A 19,816-nucleotide genomic window follows, 5' to 3' on the forward strand; every position below is an offset into this window, starting at 1 on the left:
TGATTGCGGGAGAAGAGCTTCCGAATGTAGTAATAAGAATATCATTAGACAAGAAATAATGTGTTATTGAGCTTAGAATAATGTGTAACATAAATTTGTCAGAAAATTCGTGTCCAATAATGGTTGTTGAAATCACTATTTATAGCTCCACCTAGGGAACAAGGTCCTAGGATCAAACCTCTCTTAAATGACAATTATGGGGCCATTGATGAATGTGTAACGGCAGGCTATGAATGCCAAAATTCTCTGTAATGGATTGTGTATTTAATACTGGAGAATATTCTTCATTGAATGTCATCGGGTGGCAAACATTCGTTTGTCTTCATTAGCGATATTCCCTTCAGGGTTTTCCCGATACTAACCAAAGTTGTTGTCCCCGGTCTTGATTTTCACTTACATCATTTTTCGTCTGTCTCTGGTTCCACGTGTCACTCTATTATTCAAGTATTTAATACGAAGATTTTACCCATATAGATGGAAAATCTAGAGATATATCGTAGGAGATAGAAGTGAGAGCAGCAATAGATTGGAGAATTTCCATCCATTTATTGATTCCTTTGCTACTTGAATTTCAGTTTCCGAACGAATGGTGAGATTTTGAAGTATAACTTGAGAAGTATCTCAGGTGAAATAATGGTTTTCACTCACAAATCTTCAAGTTTTATAAAAATAATTTTCAATTAAAGCTCAGCCGAGCTTCAAATCTCAAATATTCTTTTCCACTTTAATTTCATTTTTTTAACTTCAATCATAGATGTTCCGAACTCCTATTTATGCATGTAATATATGTCTACCTCCATTTAAAAAAAAAAAAAAAAAAAAAAAAGGGAAAAAGGTATGTCTACCTAGCTAGAGAAAGCCCGTGTGAAATTATAAGTTATTAAAAAATTAAGGTAAAAGAAGGAAAACCGTACCCTTGAAGATTGACACTTAATGAAGCAGAAGACAAGAAAATAAATAAATACAAGAAGCATGCATTTTCTTTCATTATAGGAGTATCTAACGTTTGATACTTTCTAATCCATACACATATCTGTTCAACTAGAATATTTGGTTTCTCTTTATTCTATTTGATCTAATATTGATGGAGGTGCTTGTGAATTGTGATATCAAGGGGTATATATCAGGCTAACTAAAACTAAATAAGAAATATGCCAAATATATACACGGACTCTAAAACTTGTCTGACTTTTTCAATTACAGCTTGATTGGATGGTTATTAATTACATATTGTATCGTATCGTATTATTATTTTAAATAAAATATTTATTTTGATTGTTACTTAAATTTTATTGTATCATATCGTTAAATTCGTTATTACGTAACGACGAAAAATGTCATTTTGTGTAACGACCGATTTGGTATGGTCGTATCGTTACCTTGACTTTTTCTCTCATTTCGCTCTTCATTATTATTAAATAATTTTATTTTATCTTTTTCCCTCCTTTATATAATAATTTTATCCGTGTCATAATTTTTTTTTATGATATTGCAGGTTTATTTATCATATTGTTGGTACTTGATATCATGAAACGACGACAAACGATACAATCTATTCAAACATTATATTCATCAAACGATACAGTACAATATAATACAATACGATACGATACATTATGAAACGATATGTAACAACCATCCAAACAAGTTGTTAGACACTTGAACTCATGCTAATACTTATTGAACACCTAAACTCCTCCAAAATGTATCAGTTAAACACATTTTTCTGAGACAGCCAAAACATAAAATGCGAGGATTATATCTAAGTGTCAAGTTCCAACAAGATTTTAGACTATTTTATTGTAGTCTCAATTATTTTTCAATCGATAAGAGGTTTCTCCTGATCCTTCCCTCGTGTGATTAGAAGATTTTCTATTGGAATATTTGATATTCTTATCTTAATAATCTTATTTTTTATGGCAAAAAATGTATGTATATGAACTGTTTTGTCCCCTCTCTACCACTCTTCATGACTAGTAGAAGTACGTGCATTGACAATGGGGTGGGGTACATGGTATATTGACCTTGTATGATTGAAGTTCAATTATAGCTTTAAACTCATGATTTTCAATTAATTAAAAAGATATTGAAAGATTAACCATCATTTCATAATGTCCCCTTATAAAGACGTGCATTATCAAATTCTGATAATCATATATGTTCCGTACTATTAACAATAGAAGTCAATTAGGGGTGGTATAATTAAGAAATCTGAGGTCTTACTTAGCATGCTTTAGGAAAGTAGTACTTATCGGGTAGTTCTTAATTATGAAACGTAATGAGTAATTGTTAGTAATTAATTGAGAAAATAACACTGTATAGGCGCTCTCAAAATAATAGTCGAAAATTTATATTTTTTTGTATATATATACATTATGTATGTTATATACAAAAATTATACAAATTTTATATATTTTTTCGGCTACCGAATATAAATAATTTCTGGCGGGAACTGAAAGTAATAATACTCCTAATTAGTTATGACTATTTCAGGCAAATGTCATACTACTTGTTTTCTCCAAAACTCAATGTCAGTAAGTTAGCATGATTAGTTGTGTTTGTTAGTCCATCAATTCCCTTTTGTTTTGATATAAGTAGAATATAAGGTTGAAAAAGCTTACATGCACATTCATGACTCTAGGAGAAACATTAGGACGTGAAATATTCTTTTTACATAAATTTCTATTATTTAATCATGGTTAGTTAATTTATATTTTGCACTTTGTGATAAATAGAGATCTAAGAAACTAAAATTTTCATAATGCGTATTTACTCTTCAACTGTTGGAATAAAACACCTTAAAACTCGTAGCAACGATTAATGATCTATGGGAAAAAAACATAACGTACTTTTTACTTCTAATACCATCCCATTTCAACAGAAAATACAATCTTTTGAAATATATTTATCTTCTTTTTTACATTCGTGATGTCAAGTGCACCTCGATAAATTACTCGAAATATTCTATTAAAAAAATCACCTAATATTTTTGTCGCAACTAATATTTAAATCTGACACCTCATAATTCTCAACCCTCTTCGTAACCACTGTACTACATCCTTAGTGCAATCAAAGATATCTATCTTTCCAAGAGCAAATTCATTAGTATCTTTTCACTCAATATATCCATGTGACCACCCAAAAGCACCGCACAATTTTTATTATTATTTATTTTAATAATCTTCTGGTATTCAGTATATGCTGACTCGGTTAATTCAGATTCGCATTCATCAAGCACTACAAGATTTATATAGTACACGTTTTCTTAGTTTAGACAAAGGAAATTATTCCTGCATCTAACGTAGTAAAATCCAAGAGGAATATTCAAATTTTTAGTATTTCAATCTGATACCAGAAAACAAGAAGGTGTGCATAGTACCTAGTAGACAATTTAGTACAGCAAGAAATAAAAGGCATTTGGTCTTTGGTTCAGACACCGTCAACAGGGGCTTCTGCTAGTATAGAAGAACATTAAAAGTACAAACAGGCTTCAGACAAAGCAAGTTTCTGGTACCCATAATTTGATGGTTTCCTATTACTGTTTCTGCAAATAACATTTTCAGTTTGGAATGTTGGAAGTTGGAAGTTGGAATCCACTACAGTGATCTATGATAGTACACAGTTAAAAAGCTACGTACAATTTATCCAGCAAAGCTCAGAAGCTGGGAAGAGTCGATAATAATTAAGTATATCGCACCCAACAATCTGACTTAACGGTCAATGAATCATGAGATACCAAAGTTTAAATCCTAGCGAAGACCGAAAAGAAGAAATATTTCAGGTTGAAGACTGAATTCTGCTGGCTACAATGTCTCCAAGATATCTGGTAAAGGGGCATTTGCAATTCCTTGTGCCAAAACAAGAACATAGCGAATTTTTCGATCTTGATCGGGCATCATCCAGAACCAACAATGTTATAGAAAGTTAAAAAAATATCATACATATATGAATTTAGTACTATGATAATCAAATTGCAATTTTAAATAACTAATTTCATCATCTAATATACAACAATGCCGATATTAATCCAACTCCTCTAAGTTGAGATTCAACGAAGACAGTTTTTCATCTGGCTCAAACTTTAGCACACGGCTTCACCTATGAAGCGATAACCCCCTCCCCTCGCATGCATTCCTCACCTTAGGCGATGATGCAACGGCTTTTTATAACACAGGACCCAACTAGTGTCAAAATTCCATTTACATCTGAGACCTCTTTTCTGTATTTTCTACACAAATAGCTCAACCTAATACATATAAACGGATTGGAGTGAGTGCTAATTGAATTTCATCAAGCTACCTTCTGATTACATCGTAGGGGCATTTGTATCATCGTCACCGTCGCTGTCACTGTCAATCTCATACAAAGGACCATCGTCGTGATCACTATCGTTTAACCCTTCGTTATTCCCGGTATCATATGAAGCTGCATTAAGATTTCTGTGGGAATTCCAATCAGGAGGGAAGGTCTTCTGAAGAGCTTCTGTTATATCACCTCCGGTTCTCTCAATCTTCCGCAAGCATCTGGACCAATGAACTGCAGTTCCCATATCAACAGTCAATCCAGATTCCACCATCTCTTCACAAACGCGGTGGATCCCTGTTATTATGTAATCTTCAGCAACTGTGGCTCTTGACAACAGTGATGTCATTAAACAATGATATACGGCTTTGTCCGGCTTCAAACCAGATTTCTTCATCTCTTCAAAGCATTTTAAAGCCTTTTCTGGAAGCGATGCCCGTGCCCAACCGTGTATGAGAGTGGTATAGGTTTTAACATTGGGTTTAACCCCAACCCTTTTCATCTCTTGAATTGTGTTCGTTGCTTTCTGAAACAAAACAAATATTGATTGTAGTCCTTTGACTATTTGAGGAAATAAAAATAAACATTTTTTGGGGCAATGAAAAGCTACCATTAGGCAGAGCATATGATATGACTCAAAGAAACTAAAATCAAATTCCAAGTAGTGTCTGATGCAAATATATGGAGCACGGTAAGCATTATTAGGACCACGGAGTTGGTAACATAATGCTACATGACTCATACATATTTCAGATAGTACTCAATATGTTCCAGAGAAGCATAATGCACATAGTAGACATTAGTAGAAGTTAGTTGTCTTTAAATTCTAAACGCGAACAACCTCAATTGTATAGAACAGTACACAAAGCAACATATGAGATCAACATATCCATTTTCAGGCATTTTAGCAAAGCTGAATTAGCAATATAAATGCAGCCAAAGTTGTATATATCATCACACAGATACCTGCATGTCTCCAGCTTTACAACAAGCATTTACGAAAGAAGTATAGGTATGGATGTCAGGTTCAACCCCTTCTTGCCTCATTTGTTGCATCAAATCAGCAGCCTCCCAAACATCACCTCTTCGAGCCCATCTGCACAGAGTAGGAAAATAGAGCAAATATGACGGGATACAGTCCAAAAGTATACCCATACAGAGGTAAAATACCATCAAATAGAAGAGGGTATATCCGTTAAAGGCAATGTGCTAATCAGCATTTATTCCCCCCTCCTCCCCCCAAACAAAATAGTTGGCAACCACCGACCCAATATGAAGAGGCCATACCCGTCAATTAATATGTTGTACACAAAGGTATTCCTGGGAATTTTTTTGGCATTCATTTCTTTTGTCACTGCCAAAGCACTTTGCATCCTGCCTGATTTACAACATGCCTTGAGCAATGCCTCATATGTATATACATCAAGCTCCAGACCCTCATCTTTAATTCTTGAAAAGTATTCAAAAGCTTTTCCTGTATCACCAAGAGATGCATAACCATCCATAATGGTTGTATATGTACGCTCATTTGGCCTAATTCCTGCAAGCAACATCTCATCTACAACTTCCACAGCTTTGTCCATCTGCATCAAGTTAAATATAAAGCAAACAAATCAAAAGGGTTCTACACAGTGGCGTATGCAGGATTTTTCGTAAGTGGTGTTACACTTTAAAAGTGAACAAATAAACAAAATACTACTAATAACATCCTATAAAAAAAGAACACAACTCCTACAAATCTTTTCGATGAGTTTCGTTTTTTGAAAGGTATTCAAAAGTAACCTCATTAGAAATAATAATAAATACTATTTTTCTATATAAAGTACCTAATAATCACTAAAAGTTCATCATTTATTTGATTTGACAAATCGTTCTTAATCAATTTTATTGGCAAGCAAGAAGATGAAAGGAAAAAGAAAAAGAATAGCACAACAACTAATCATGGAAGTAGCAGCTAGCATCCTTTTCAATTACTGTAAAAAATTATTGTCACTAGAGTTCACAGAAGTGACTCCTGATCGAATGGCTAAAAATTTTGTTAGCTTCTAAGAGGTCAATGGTTCGACCCCTGTTCAACACAATGTAATCTTTTTTTTGTAAATGAGGCACAAAAATTTTGAAATAATAAATGAAGCTTCCAAGCTTCGAACCCACGACCTATACTGGAAGACTGAGGCGCCTGACCGAAAGAGCTACACAATTGTTTGTGTCAAGTGGCGTCACTTTATTTTATTTATCCTCATATTTGTTTCTTCCTTTTAATTAAATATACATATTTAGTATAATTTTCCGACCAAGTGGTGTCACACCTCATATTTGTTTCTTCCTTTTAATTAAATATACATATTTAGTATAATTTTCCGACCAATTTTCCGACCCAGCGGTGTCATGTGACACCACTTGGCCTAAGGTACATCCGCCCCTGGTTCTATGGAAAGAAGTTCAATAGGCCTGAAAATTTTCAAACACGGAAAGAAAGAGGAACAAAGAGGATGTATGTGAAATAAAGGGTGATCCTATTAATCCTTCTAAAAGTACATTTAACATTGTAAGCCATCCAGCAATTCACAAGCGCGTTGTTTTAATAGGACACCAACATCTGCATATTTGGTTAGCCAAATTCAACTTCGGTTCTACAAGATTACCTAACACAAACGTTGCTGACCCTTAACATCCATATTTCATGCTAATAATGTCCACAGTCTGACACGTCTACTCCAGCTATAGATCAGTTTTTTCTGTTTGAATATGTGGAAAGATATTCCAATATGTAGATGCAGCAAGTTTACAAACGAGAGTGACATGTAGAATCAGCAATTTGGCATGTGAATTCATTTGCTAGAATTGATCATTTAGATCTTAGTCTAACTCTGCTAGTTTACTATGCATAACAGGGCGATAAAGCAACTTATTTCCATTTGATTGGTTCTACTCCTTCTAAGTATACTTCTTGGTCAACCCAACCAGGATGGGTAACAGCAGAAAGCTAATGTATTTTCATGTAAATTCAACACTTCGACACTTATCTTGCATTTGGTGGTTCATAATTGGTCTTTTAGGTAGTTACTGAAAACTTCAGTACACGTGCCATGTCCATTGCCCTTTATAGAAAATGGACAGGTAACAGGTCACACACAAACAAGCGCCACCTTTTTAAGTTTATCTACATGCAATGGAACTTAGATTTACCTGACGCTTCTCAACAAGGCCAAGGATTAATGCATTATAAGTCTGAACAGTTGGGATGCACCCACTCCTTCTCATCATATCAAAAACGTCAAGTGCCTTTCTTATTGCTCCAGCTTTAGCAAAGGCATGTATAATCGGCATAAAAGTCCGCGAGGTAGGTCTATGCCTCTCCTTTTTCATTTGCTCAACAATACGTAAAGCACGGTCCATGTTACCCATGCCACAAAATGCTCTGATAATGTTATTATAAAGCACCACATCTGGCTTCAAACCATCTCTTATTACATCCTCAAAAATTGCAAAAGCATTTGCCCAATCTTTCAAATAAATAAAGCCGTTGATCAACATGGAATATGTCTTCATGTTATGCTTTATGCCAGCCAGCTTCATCATTTCACTGACCTCAAAAGCTTTGGAGACTTTGCCCATCTGCAAGGGTTTAAAATCAATTTACAAATTTCAAATGAATGATGAAATTGGTAACAACTCATCAGCAATGTCAAGATACTGTAATTAGTAACTAAAAATGTGCTAAAGTTTTCATCTTGCAAGACTACCATAGGTTTAGTTCATGGAAATAATAAACCATTTTTCTGATAAAGATGGAACAATAAATGATTTAAGATACCAATTTTGGGTGCTGGATTGATACCCAATAATACTTCACTAGACGTTGCCCTTCTTTACTTGAGGAGTTAAAAACCCAGGAAGGTTGTAAAAGTCGTAAAAGTCAGAGAGGAAGCAATTCAAAATTGAGATTATCCATATATCATATGAACACCTGTTATATAAGTCGTGCAAGTGAAGTGTGATACTTTTGGATTTGCAATGTAAAGGAGAAGGCGCTAATACAGCTTATATGACCAAGCAATCCAATTTAGTAACTGAACTCTGACTTGAACACGAGACTCTAGTCTGCAGCACCTTAAGGGAACCAGATGGCTGCTAGAATTTATTGGTTCAGAAATTCCACAAGCTGAGTAGGCCATTTTGTTGAAACATTTGATTTGGAGAAGGCAGATTCTGACGTATTAAGTGGGAAGTCGAAGTCAAAGCTTAACTAAATTATCCTTTTTGCCCATTGCCACTATTTACATGAACTCTGTTACATGTGTTGAACCAAGAATGACATACAAAAGATACGCACAAATCAGATGCTAACAAGGAAAGTTGCAAATATACTAACAATGATGACAATAAGCCACCTTGATATAGAGATTCATTAAACATCCGTAACTGACAACTGAAGGAGCAAATCCACACTCCTGCAAAAAGAAGTTACAGTACCATATTAGATAAGTCAGCAATGCAACAAAAAAAAAATATAAAAAAAGCAGAAAAAGCTGTCCATGACCATTACAAGGTTTCTAATCAAAAGTCTTAATTCCATATTCAAAACACTACCCAGAAAGGCTTTTCCACTTTTTTTCCCTTTTTAAAGCATTTTCGGAAAGGCACTTCATCAAGAAAAAAGAAAAAGAAACAAAAAACTTCTATTTTCTCCTTCAGTATGAAGAGTTTCCTTCACTTACTGAAAGGTTCCAACCAGTTCTCCCTTCTCTTTCTTAATAAAGAAACTACAATAGCTGATGTGTCGTATAATATATGGGGAGAAACCATCTTAAACAGTGACATCATGTAGTCTGTTTGTACGTTGACAATTTCTCACTAAATTCTATGTAGTCGACGGAATAAAAGTTGACCAAGCCATATGTTCAATTCATCTGCGCAGTTACACAAAACTTACTTTAAGTCTATCAAATACAACGAGACATTTATCCTCATTCCCTGCCGAAGTATAACCATCCATCATGATATGATATATATCAATTGGAGCATCAATACCCTCTTCTTCCATCTCCCTAACCAGCTCTTCAGCTCGGTCCATATTGCTTGTTTGGCTGTCAGTTCATTCAAAAACCAAACAGATAATATTAACTCATAATGATATCAAAGAAACGAGCATGAAAAATCATGAAAGCTAAAGAAAGTAGTGGTCAGGAAGTAAAATTTCAGCTAACAGTGAGAATTAGCAAAATGGTTAGCAAGTCTGAAATTGCACGCACAAAATAAGACCATAATGAACTCCAACTTAAAATTGAAAAGCGGAAAGGCCAAAATTCAAAGAAAATATACCAATTAGCATAGATGATGCTTCCATATATAATGGCATTTAAAGTTGGATGCCTCTCTTTAGCCTCCTTAAACCATCGCTCTGCAGCTCTTCCACAAACATGACAGAGAAATGACAGATTAGGAAAAAAGGATTTTAACCAAGTACAGAAATAAAAGTTGAGAGAATTATTTTCTCCAAGAAATTGATAGAACAAAACTAGCTTTGAGCGCGAAGATGGATATATAAAACCAAAGTTACTTTTATCATTTTATGCATCGAAGACATCTTTAGGTACCATATATGGACCTCAAATCGGAGTCTCAGACATGATATTCCAGAATATAATCAAGATCATATTGTAACACAATATCATTTTGTACTATCAGTTTCAAATATTTCATGAGCTACCAACACAATAAAGTAGCAACCATTCTTACAGTTTGAGACAGGGTTCTTATATTTCCCACAGTGTAAGGCATTGAGCAAAGGCAAAACCTAAGGGCTTGTGTGGCTTAGCCAATGTAGCACTTGAAATTGGCTATTGAGTTATTTGAAAATAGACATGTATGATAAGTGTAATTCAAAATCATCTTAACACTTCAAATTCAAATCATTTTACACAACAAGGTGCTATTTGAAAAGCTATTCAATATTTTAGTGAAAACTATATAGCACTGAAAATTTTAAAAAGGTGGCACTTTATGTATTACTAAATTAACTACAACTTCATACTTGAAAATTCAACACGTCTAAAAAATTTTAGTTGGAATCAATTGCCTATTGTACTCAGTACTGCAAAGTTTCATGTAACGACCCGACCGGTCGTTTTGAGAATTAGCGTCCCGCTCGGTAGCTTAAGGTCTCGAGCAGCTTCGTATTATGTGTTATGACTTGAGCGTGTGGTCGAGTTTGGTTTTCGGATGATTCAGGTCAATTTGGAAGAAGGATTCTTGTTTTAGAAGCTTAAGCGGCAAGAGTTCACCGGAATTTGACTTTGGTGTAGACGACTCCAAAATGGCGTTTTGATGATTCCAATAGCTTCGTATGGTATTTTGGACCTAGGTGAGTGTCCGGAATTGGATTTGGAGGTCCATAGGATAATTTGAAGCATTTTGGCAAAAATTGGAAAGTTGAAGTTTTGGAATCTTAAGAGGTTTGACCGGGAGTTAACTTTGTTGATATCGGGCTCGGATTGCGATTCCGAGAGTTGGATTAGCTCTGTTATGTCATTTGAGACTTGCATACAAAATTTGACGTCATTCCGGGTTGATTTGATATGTTTCGGCACGAGTTATGGAAGTTGAAAGATTTGGAAATTCATGTGTTCGATTAGAGGTGCGATTCGTAGTTTCGACGTTGTTTGATGTGATTTGAGGCCTCGAGCAGGTTCGCGTTATGTTATGTAACTTGTTGGCATGTTTTGACGGGGTCCCGGGGGCCTCGGGTGTGTTTCAGATGGGCTACGGGCCCTTTTCTTATGTTTTGGAATGCTGAAGTTCCAGTGTCTGATGTCCTTCTACGTTGTTTGGTGAGTGACCCATTTTCTTATTCGTGTTCACAATGTATGGTTCGCGATCGCGAACGTGTAAATTCTTCTGCATCGCGTTCGCTTTTGATCTTCCGCGTTCGCGTAGAGTTGGCCTTGCTGGGGAGTCCCACTTTGTTCTTCGCGTTCGCGTATGTTGAGGCGGTTCAAAGATCGTGTAGTGCATTCTTGGCAGCTTTTATTTTTCTTCTTCGCGATCGCATACAAATCTTCGCGATCGTGATTCATGTTACCTGGGCAGCAGAATATAATTTCCAAAATCATAGGTTTTGTCCATTTTTCATCTTTTGAGCTAGAGACCTCGAATTTGAGAGATTTTTGAGGGGTTCTTCACGTGTTCGATTGGGGTAAGTGTTCTTTATCCGAAATTTATTATATTTCATGATTCCATTTTTATTTTTATCATTTAATTAGTGGTTTGGACAAGAGTGGGTTGCTCTAGTGGTGAGCACCCTCCACTTCCAACCAAGAGGTTGTAATTTCGAGTCACCCCAAGAGCAAGGTGAGGAATTCTTGGAGGGAGGGAGTCGAAGGTCTATCGGAAACAACCTCTCTACCCCAGGGTAGGGGTAAGGTCTGCGTACAAACTACCTTCCCCAGACCCCACTAGTGAGATTATACTGGATTGTTGTTGTTGTTTAATTAGTGGTTTGAGTTGGGGAAAATGAGGATTTTGAGAAAAACTTTCAAAAATATAAAATGATGATTTGAAGTCGGAAATTTATAATTTTGGTATGGTTGAACTCGTATCGGAATGGGTGTTCGGGTTTTGTGAATTTTACCGGGTTCCGAAGTGCGGGCCCGGGGTTGACTTTTGGGTTGACTTTTTAGTTTTAATTAAAGATCGAAGCTTTATTATCCGGAATTGTTTCATATGAGTTTTATGTATGATTTGAAGTTATTTTGGCTAGATTTGAGCCGCCCGGAGATTGTTTCACTCGAGAAGGTCATTTTAGAGTATCGGTCTAGATTCTTTGAGGTAAATATCTTGCCTAACTTTGTGTGGGGAACTACCCCTTAGGATTTGAGTCATTTGTGCTAATTGTGTCATGTGAAGGCCGTGTACGCGAGGTGACGAGTATGTGCTCGGGCTTACTTGTGGAAATTTGACCGTTTAGGCTCTTAGGTTCTTATGTTCTTTAGATGTGAAGTTGTTTTAGCATGTTAAATCCTCCATTTACTAAATTCACCCTTACGTGTCTTATTTGGAATTAATCGATTCATGCTCTACCCTTGTTGCCAATTAAACTCTTATGTGCCTTAATGGAAGTTGTTGATTCTTTATTTGCCTTGTTGTCTTTCACGTAATTGCTTAACCTTAATTGAAGTTATTATTATCTTTTTCGTAATTGCTTAACCTTAATTGAAGTTATTATTATCTCTTTCGAAATTGGTTAACCTTAATTGAAGTTATTATTATTTCTTCCGTAATTGCTTAGCCTTAATTGAAGTTTTGTTATCCTGTTTATTGTTGACATATTCTTATTTGGGGTCATTGATTCATGCCATCTCTCTTATCGTCGAATTGCACTTTTGTGGAATCATTGTTACACATTATCTCTCCCTTGTTGAGTTATTCTTGTTGAGACACCATTATTCCTTGTTGTGTCTTTCTCTATTAGCTCGTTCTTCCGTTTCTTTGTGTCCTGAAGTCCTTGTGTTGCTTTACTTGTCGTACTCTTGAGTTATCGTTGTTGTTGTTGTAGTACTCAGTGTTGTTGAGCCGAGGTCTATGCTTGGTTGTGGTATTGAAATTGTTTTGAGGAAATGTTGTGGCCTATGGGCACATGTTGTGAAAATCACTTTATTATGTTGTTATGTTTTGGCACACGTGGTATTGTTGAGAGGATTTTGTCAGGGCGTTCGCACGTGAGTTGTCCGTGTTGTTATTATTGATATTTGCACATGCGGCGTGACAAGGCGGGCTATATATACGTGGGTTTGCACATGTGGCGAGACAATGTGGGAATATTATTGTGCGTGTGCGGCGAGACAAGACGGACATTTACTTTATTATTGCGCACGTGGCAAGACAGGGTGGGCTATATCGGGGAATGATTTGTGATGGCCTGGGGGCACTGTTATTGTTGATATTTGTGTAGTGGTGTGCCTACCTTGTGTGAGTTATACCGTGTACATTTTGGGGTGATCGTTTCTTATGTGCCATTCATTGTCTCTACTCTTACTTGTTGACTTGAATTGTGGTAGAAACTCGCACAAGCATACACGTAAATAAATCACCCATATCAGTTTAAGAAGATGAATCCTGATGTTATTGACCATTTACATGTACTCCTGTGTACTTGCCTTCTGTGTGAGTTATCCTGTTGGCACGTGAGTTGTCCGTGCAGTCATGAGTCATTGTTATTGTTGGCACGTGAGTGGTCCGTCGGATATTAGATATTGTCACTCTCTTGGCACGTGAGTCGTCTGTGCGGTTATGAATTGTAATGTGGGCACAAGATGCCAAGTGATTAGAGTTCATGAATTGGGACCCGTGATTTGTGATTATGAGGTTTGGTACCTCGTGTAAATTCTTGAATAAATCTGGTGTAAAAGCAGTTGTCTTAATGAGTTGTTACTTGTTTTCCTTTATTTGGTTCCACCGGACTTGGACTATACTCAGTTTACTCTACAACACTATTACTTGTTTGCTTCTTGTTGCTAATTGTTGTTTCTAGTGTTTCATTGCGAGTATTGTTTTGTCTTCCTTACCATGCTTAGCTTTATATTAACATTGTTTTCCTCGTTCGTTCACCTTCATAATTGTTCAGGTTGATTAGTCCAGTAGGTGTCTTGACTGTCCCTCGTCACTACTCCACCGAGGTTAGTCTTGATACTTACTGGGTACCGAGGTTAGTCTTGATACATATTGGGTACCGCTGTGGTGTACTCATGTTACGCTTTCTGTACATTTTTGTGCAGATCCAGGTATCTCGGAGTTGGTTGATCAATAGCTAGTTGTTCGGGTTTTGCCGTGGAGACTCAAGGTAAACCTGTCGTGTCGTTCGCATGCCTCGGAGTCACCTTCTAATATTGTACATGTACTGTTTATTTCTATTCCGAAACAGTTGTATTTAGGAATTTGTACTACCGGTTTTGAGGTATTATATCATGTTGGAAATGTTGGCTTCATTTAGAATTATTTGGTCTCTGCTAAATAGTTTTGTTGGTTAATTGCTATCATTTAATTCAGTAAGTGTTAGGCTTACCTAGTCCCTAAGACTAGGTGTCATCACGACATCCTACGGAAGGAAATTGGGATCGTGACATTTCAGGTCAGGTATAAACCTAGAAGTACGTCCTACATTCCTATGCTCCAACAAAATACTAGGTAATGCGTTTACGCAACAACAATAACCCAGTAAAATCTCACAAGTGGGGTCTGGGGAGGGTAGTGTGTACGCAGACCTTACCCCTACCCGAGGGGGTAGAGAGGCTGTTTCCGGTAGACCCTCGGCTCAAGAGGTAATGCGTTTACGCACAGTTAATAATTCCATACTTAAAGTTCAGTCAATAAAACTGTTCATTGACGTAAGATTGAGTTTTAACTTACAATCTTCAGTTTTTAGTTTAAAATTTTCAAGGTCAACTACTAAACCAAGATGAACACATAACGTCATATTAATTCAAAGGAAACACGAATTCAAACTATAACATATCTAAAAGCCTTGAAAGAGGAGATTATCAGACTAATGCTAAGCGAACAACAATACTTGAGGTGAGTTGATTGCTCACTCTATATTGCCCTGTTTCGCGAATCCATCAACAAGGATGCTGTAAGTCACCAAACTCATTTCAATTCCTTCATCTTTCATTCTCCTTACACAAGATAGTGCTTCTTCCATGTCTCTAGCTACCGCATAGGCATGGATGAGGCTGCAATATAGACGAAATAGTAAAATTAAAGGAAGTGAAGAACTAATGTTGAGCAGTGAATAAATATAACCAATTGCGTTGAAGGAAAATTTCATTTTTTGAAATAAGAAGAGAAAGAAGATTAACGACAAAGAGGAAGTTATGAAATTGATAAAGGAATTGGAGAACTAGTGTTCAAATCTTTAAACCTTGGGAAAGAGAAAATCTCATAAAGTATTGTTCAATAATAATGAGGATAATTGTTACTTATAACTACAACTAAACTCCAACCCTAGGCAGGACTCATACTTTAAGGTAAGATTTTCTATTCTAGGTAATATTCCAAATAAAATTGTTCAACATTAGAAAAGATATACCTAAAACCAAATATACTAAAATAGCTGAAAATAGAAAAAAGGCTAGACGGTTATTAATAGACTGTAATTCCACCAGGATTACATATCATGGCCACTCGCCCACTCCGTGGCAATAGACAAGAAGAGGAAGAGCAAGAAAAGTGCTGCCTTTGCTTCAGGAAAAAAAATGTCAAAACTGAAATTATGTTGACTTTCAACATATCCGCTCATAAGTGTTGTCGAGGAGGTGATTTCCTGTTAACATCTTGCCCAATTAAACTAATCAAAACTGAGCAACAGTTTAGCACGGGAACTTACTTGGTATATACATGAACCGTTGGCTCTATACCTCGAGCACGCATCTTTTCAAAGGTTTCACGTGCACGATGCATGTCACCACGCCTTCCATAATAGTTCACCATTAAACCAAACTCTTTCCTGGATGGCTACAAAAAGAAGGTATCACTTTCTCTGAAAAAATATGGTTAAAAGCTCTGAAGAAGCATAACTGTACTTCATCCATTTCAAGTATAAATAAGCTAAGTATCTGTCAACGCAAGTATAATCCAGTACTTTCATAGAGGAGAAGCTTATGAGACAAACAATTATAGAATATAGCAAGAATAAAGGTGACTTTTTTGTCAGTAGATAGCCACATTGAAGATAGTAGATAAGCAATAAAAAGATCAAATGAATAAAACAAACTTGCATTGATGGAGAAAAATATAATTTCAAAAATATTAATCCCCGTATCCTAGTTTATACAATACACTTTCTATTATGGGAGTCCAAAATGTTGGACACCATTCTACTTATAATATTACTCTACACAACATTCAACAGTTTCAAGAATAAAATGGCTCGCATGGAGTATCATTTTGATGGGCAAGCGACAACATTGACACAAAAATTAATCGAAAATTTGTTAAAGTGGCTCAATTGTACTACCAGAATATTAAGTCTTAAGACTAATGGAATCCATCAAGTATGATAGTTCCGGCATCAGCTTTCTCATAAATATGCATATAAAGCAGCCTCTATTATCAAACTTACTCAACTAATTATTACCTACTAACAATACCTGTAAAAGAAAAGTGAGGTATTTCTTGAGCTGTCAAACCTTAAAGGCATGTTAGGTGACAAAGAAGATGTGGTAAAGCATATGGGTTGACAGAAGCAATCTGTATAAATCTCAATGAACGTATAATTGGTGAGTTCTCCATCAGTCACAAATTGTTTGTTCCCTTTCATTTTCACAGAGTTTAATAAAAGAGTAGGTCATGACATAATGCTACAGATACTGTTCTAAAATCGTAACCTCATGCAAAAAGATGCAAAAGCCAATAATCTTGTAAAAGAACAAAAAAGCATGAAAGAAGAATTCATCCAAGAAAAGGCACACCACTTTTGGTAACCCAGGAGAGGAAAATGGGACACAAAATGCAGGACATAGCAGTAATTAGTAAGTTTCAATGGAGCAGTATATCTTGCATAAGAAAAAAAACTGAGAAAATCTTTCAAGAGGCAACTGAAAACTAACATACATAATTAAACAAAAAAAAAATAATCATTGCATCAAGCGTTTGGACTTGCTTTAGAACCAAATGTAGCAGTTGCTTAGGAGGTGGTGGATCGCCTAGAAACTTTATATCACTGTGTCTATGTTGGAGATTGAACCCTTATACCTAAAGTTTGCACCAACTTCATTGACCACTAGGCCACATCCTTGGATGCTTATTTTTTACATTGTTCTGAACACCACTACACATTACCGCATCCTTTTGTTCACCAAAAATATTTGGCAAACAGCTCCATACAAGACACTGATAAACAATGTTGTCAAAGGCGCGCTTAAGCCCTGAAGCGAGGCACAAAACATGTTGAGCGTTTCGCCTCGCTAAACGGGCGCTTCATTGTCGTCATCAAGGCTCTCTAAGGCATACTTTTCCTTGATAATGAGTGTAATCCGTTGGAGGCAAAACTAAACAATTTTGATATTTCACTTTATGGCAAGTTTTTTTCAATTTGTTTGTCCATATATTTGTTATTCATGCTTATAATTATTAGTCTTGGACTACACACACATATTTGTATTTTTTTCTCCTTTTGCATCTTTCTTCGTTAAAGCCCAAGCTTTATTTGCACTTTTAAAGCCCCAACGGACCTTAGAGATTTTTTGCTATTTTCGGATAACACTGATCCAATAATAGTTCCCACAGCACAACGACCAAAACGAAAAGACAATTGGACATTCTTTGGAGTCACCAAAATTCAATCAAAAGGGAAAATAAACCCCTTTGTTTTGTAACCTAATAATGGTAGCATCATTAGCATGACGAGCTTCAAAATGATTGTTTGCCGAAATTCCAAGTCTCCGGCACAAGAAAAGAGTCAATCAATAAACTCTCTAAGGCTCAAGAAAATGAAACAAGTTAAAAACATGAACTACCTATGAAACATGCAGCCTCTCTACCTTTACAAAGGTAGGGGTAAGGTCTGAGTACACCCTCCCCTCCCCTCCCCACAATGTGTGATAATACTGGGTATGTTGTTATTGTACCTATGAAACATGTTCACAACCTCCGTCACACTCGCAAAATCTAAAATTTTATAGCTTTGCTAATAGGCCGAAGACTCTCACATCCTCATTTGCAAATTGCAAAACACATTATTATACACATATTTAGCACTAAAAGTGTTTTTAGAACTAATCCTATACCACATAATTAGAATTCCAATTCTTTATCTTACTTCATTGTTTTCTTATAACCTTACTGGAAATACACTTCAAGGTGCTAACATCATTGTAAGCAAATGTAAATTAAGGGCATCTCAGTAAGCATGATACCTTCTTGATTCTCTCGAAAGCACGCACCACGGCCTGCCAATTCTCTGGCTCTGTATCTAGAACTTTCCTCAAATCCCTCCTTGACCCTTCCCTCTCCTCATGCCACTTGGACCTATACTCCATATCATCTTCCCCTTCCACCCACCTCTTCCTTTCCTCGGTTTTCGCCTTCATTCTCCTCCCATCATCCAGTTTAACAGTCAAAACCCTTCCATGAAATTCAACCCCATCAAACTCCACAGCCTTCATTGCCGCCTTTTCAGCAGTTGAGCTCGGGCCCCCATATATCACAAACCCAAATCCCTTATTCATTTCTGTTTCATGATGACCCTTTATTAAAATCACACTCTTTATTGGCCCAAATTGCCTAAAGAACTCTTCAAGTTCCTTCTTTTTAACCCATAATGGTAAATTCCCTATAAAGATTTTACCTTTTTCTCTAAATTCACTACTTTTTTGCATTTCCTCATCATCTGAATAGTCCAAATCACTCTCATTAGGTGCTAACGGCGGCGGAGGTGGTGGGGGTGGGGGTGGGGGTGGTGAGAGTTTATTGGATAACCAAAGTTTGTTAGAGAGGGATGGTGGGGGCGGTGAAGTGGCAGGAGGAGAATTAAGTAGAAGTTTTAAGGGGTTTTTAGTAAATTCAAGATTCTGAGAAAGAGGGTTGTTAAGGGATTTGTTGTTGTTGGTTGTGGGACGGCGGAGGCTGGCGGAGGAGTAGGAGGTGGTGGGTTTATCTGAGGAGTCGTTAGAGGAGGACTTGAGGGAGAGAATGGAAGTGGAAGTGGCGGTGGGGTGGTGTTTCCCGGCGAGAATGGAGGTGGTGAAGGGTGGCGGAGTTGGAGAGTAGTGTGCGGTGGAGGAGAGGGAGAAGATAGTAGTACTATCCATTATCATCTCAACTCCACTTGTTACAGTGTTGAGAGTTTAAAATGTTTTAACATGGTTTGTGTTGGTTCAGGGGCAATTTTGGTAATTTGATTGCCTAATTTAACGACCAAAGACCTCAAAATTAAGTTTAGGTAATTTTAGTTTAAGAAGTTTAAGAAAGAAGATAATAGTAATATTTAGATGGTTTTATTTGTTTTAAGATTTTGATGTTGTACTTTAAACACGTTAAGATTTTAGACGTTGTAAACTTAAATACATTTATAAAAGTTTCTTATTCCTTGTATAAGGAAAAGTGTAGAAAGGTTATTTTTTTAATAAACTAGACGAAAAGATATTTATGTGTGCAATTTTAAACATAATCTTCGACAAATTACGTTTGATGGACCTTTTTATAAATTATTGTTTATATTTAGACCCGGTTAAAAAAGTTTCAAATAATCCGGTACCAAAATTTTAAAACACACTCCTCACCGTTGCAAAAATTTTGAAGCACCACAGATTCTACCGATCAATAAAATTTTCAGTCACAATACTAAAAACTCTTAGTGATCCATTTGGATTTATTGCAAAATCTTGACGCTCACCAAAATTTTTCAATATTGTGGCTGGAAATTCTGACAATGGTAAGGAGTGTTCTAAAATTTTGACGTCGAGTTATTTTTCCAAAAATTATATTACTGGAGTGAAAAAATTCAATAATGACTCCA

General features: G+C 36.2%; 1 protein-coding gene across 1 annotated transcript; it reads right to left on the bottom strand.

Moving 5' to 3' along the window:
- Positions 1 to 3,900: 3,900 nt before the first annotated feature.
- LOC104111278 (pentatricopeptide repeat-containing protein At5g04810, chloroplastic) lies at positions 3,901 to 19,172 on the bottom strand. The gene is given in 13 exon segments (XM_070175258.1): positions 3,901 to 4,383; positions 4,385 to 4,738; positions 4,741 to 4,791; positions 4,793 to 4,828; positions 5,269 to 5,398; positions 5,590 to 5,885; positions 7,492 to 7,920; positions 8,697 to 8,756; positions 9,239 to 9,392; positions 9,628 to 9,714; positions 14,892 to 15,032; positions 15,686 to 15,813; positions 18,216 to 19,172. Coding segments are annotated over 13 exon segments (2,859 nt in total). The 5' UTR covers positions 19,116 to 19,172; the 3' UTR covers positions 3,901 to 4,290.
- Positions 19,173 to 19,816: the final 644 nt, after the last annotated feature.

This window comes from Nicotiana tomentosiformis, chromosome 5 (genome assembly GCF_000390325.3).
Source record: "Nicotiana tomentosiformis chromosome 5, ASM39032v3, whole genome shotgun sequence".
Lineage (NCBI taxonomy): Eukaryota > Viridiplantae > Streptophyta > Magnoliopsida > Solanales > Solanaceae > Nicotiana > Nicotiana tomentosiformis.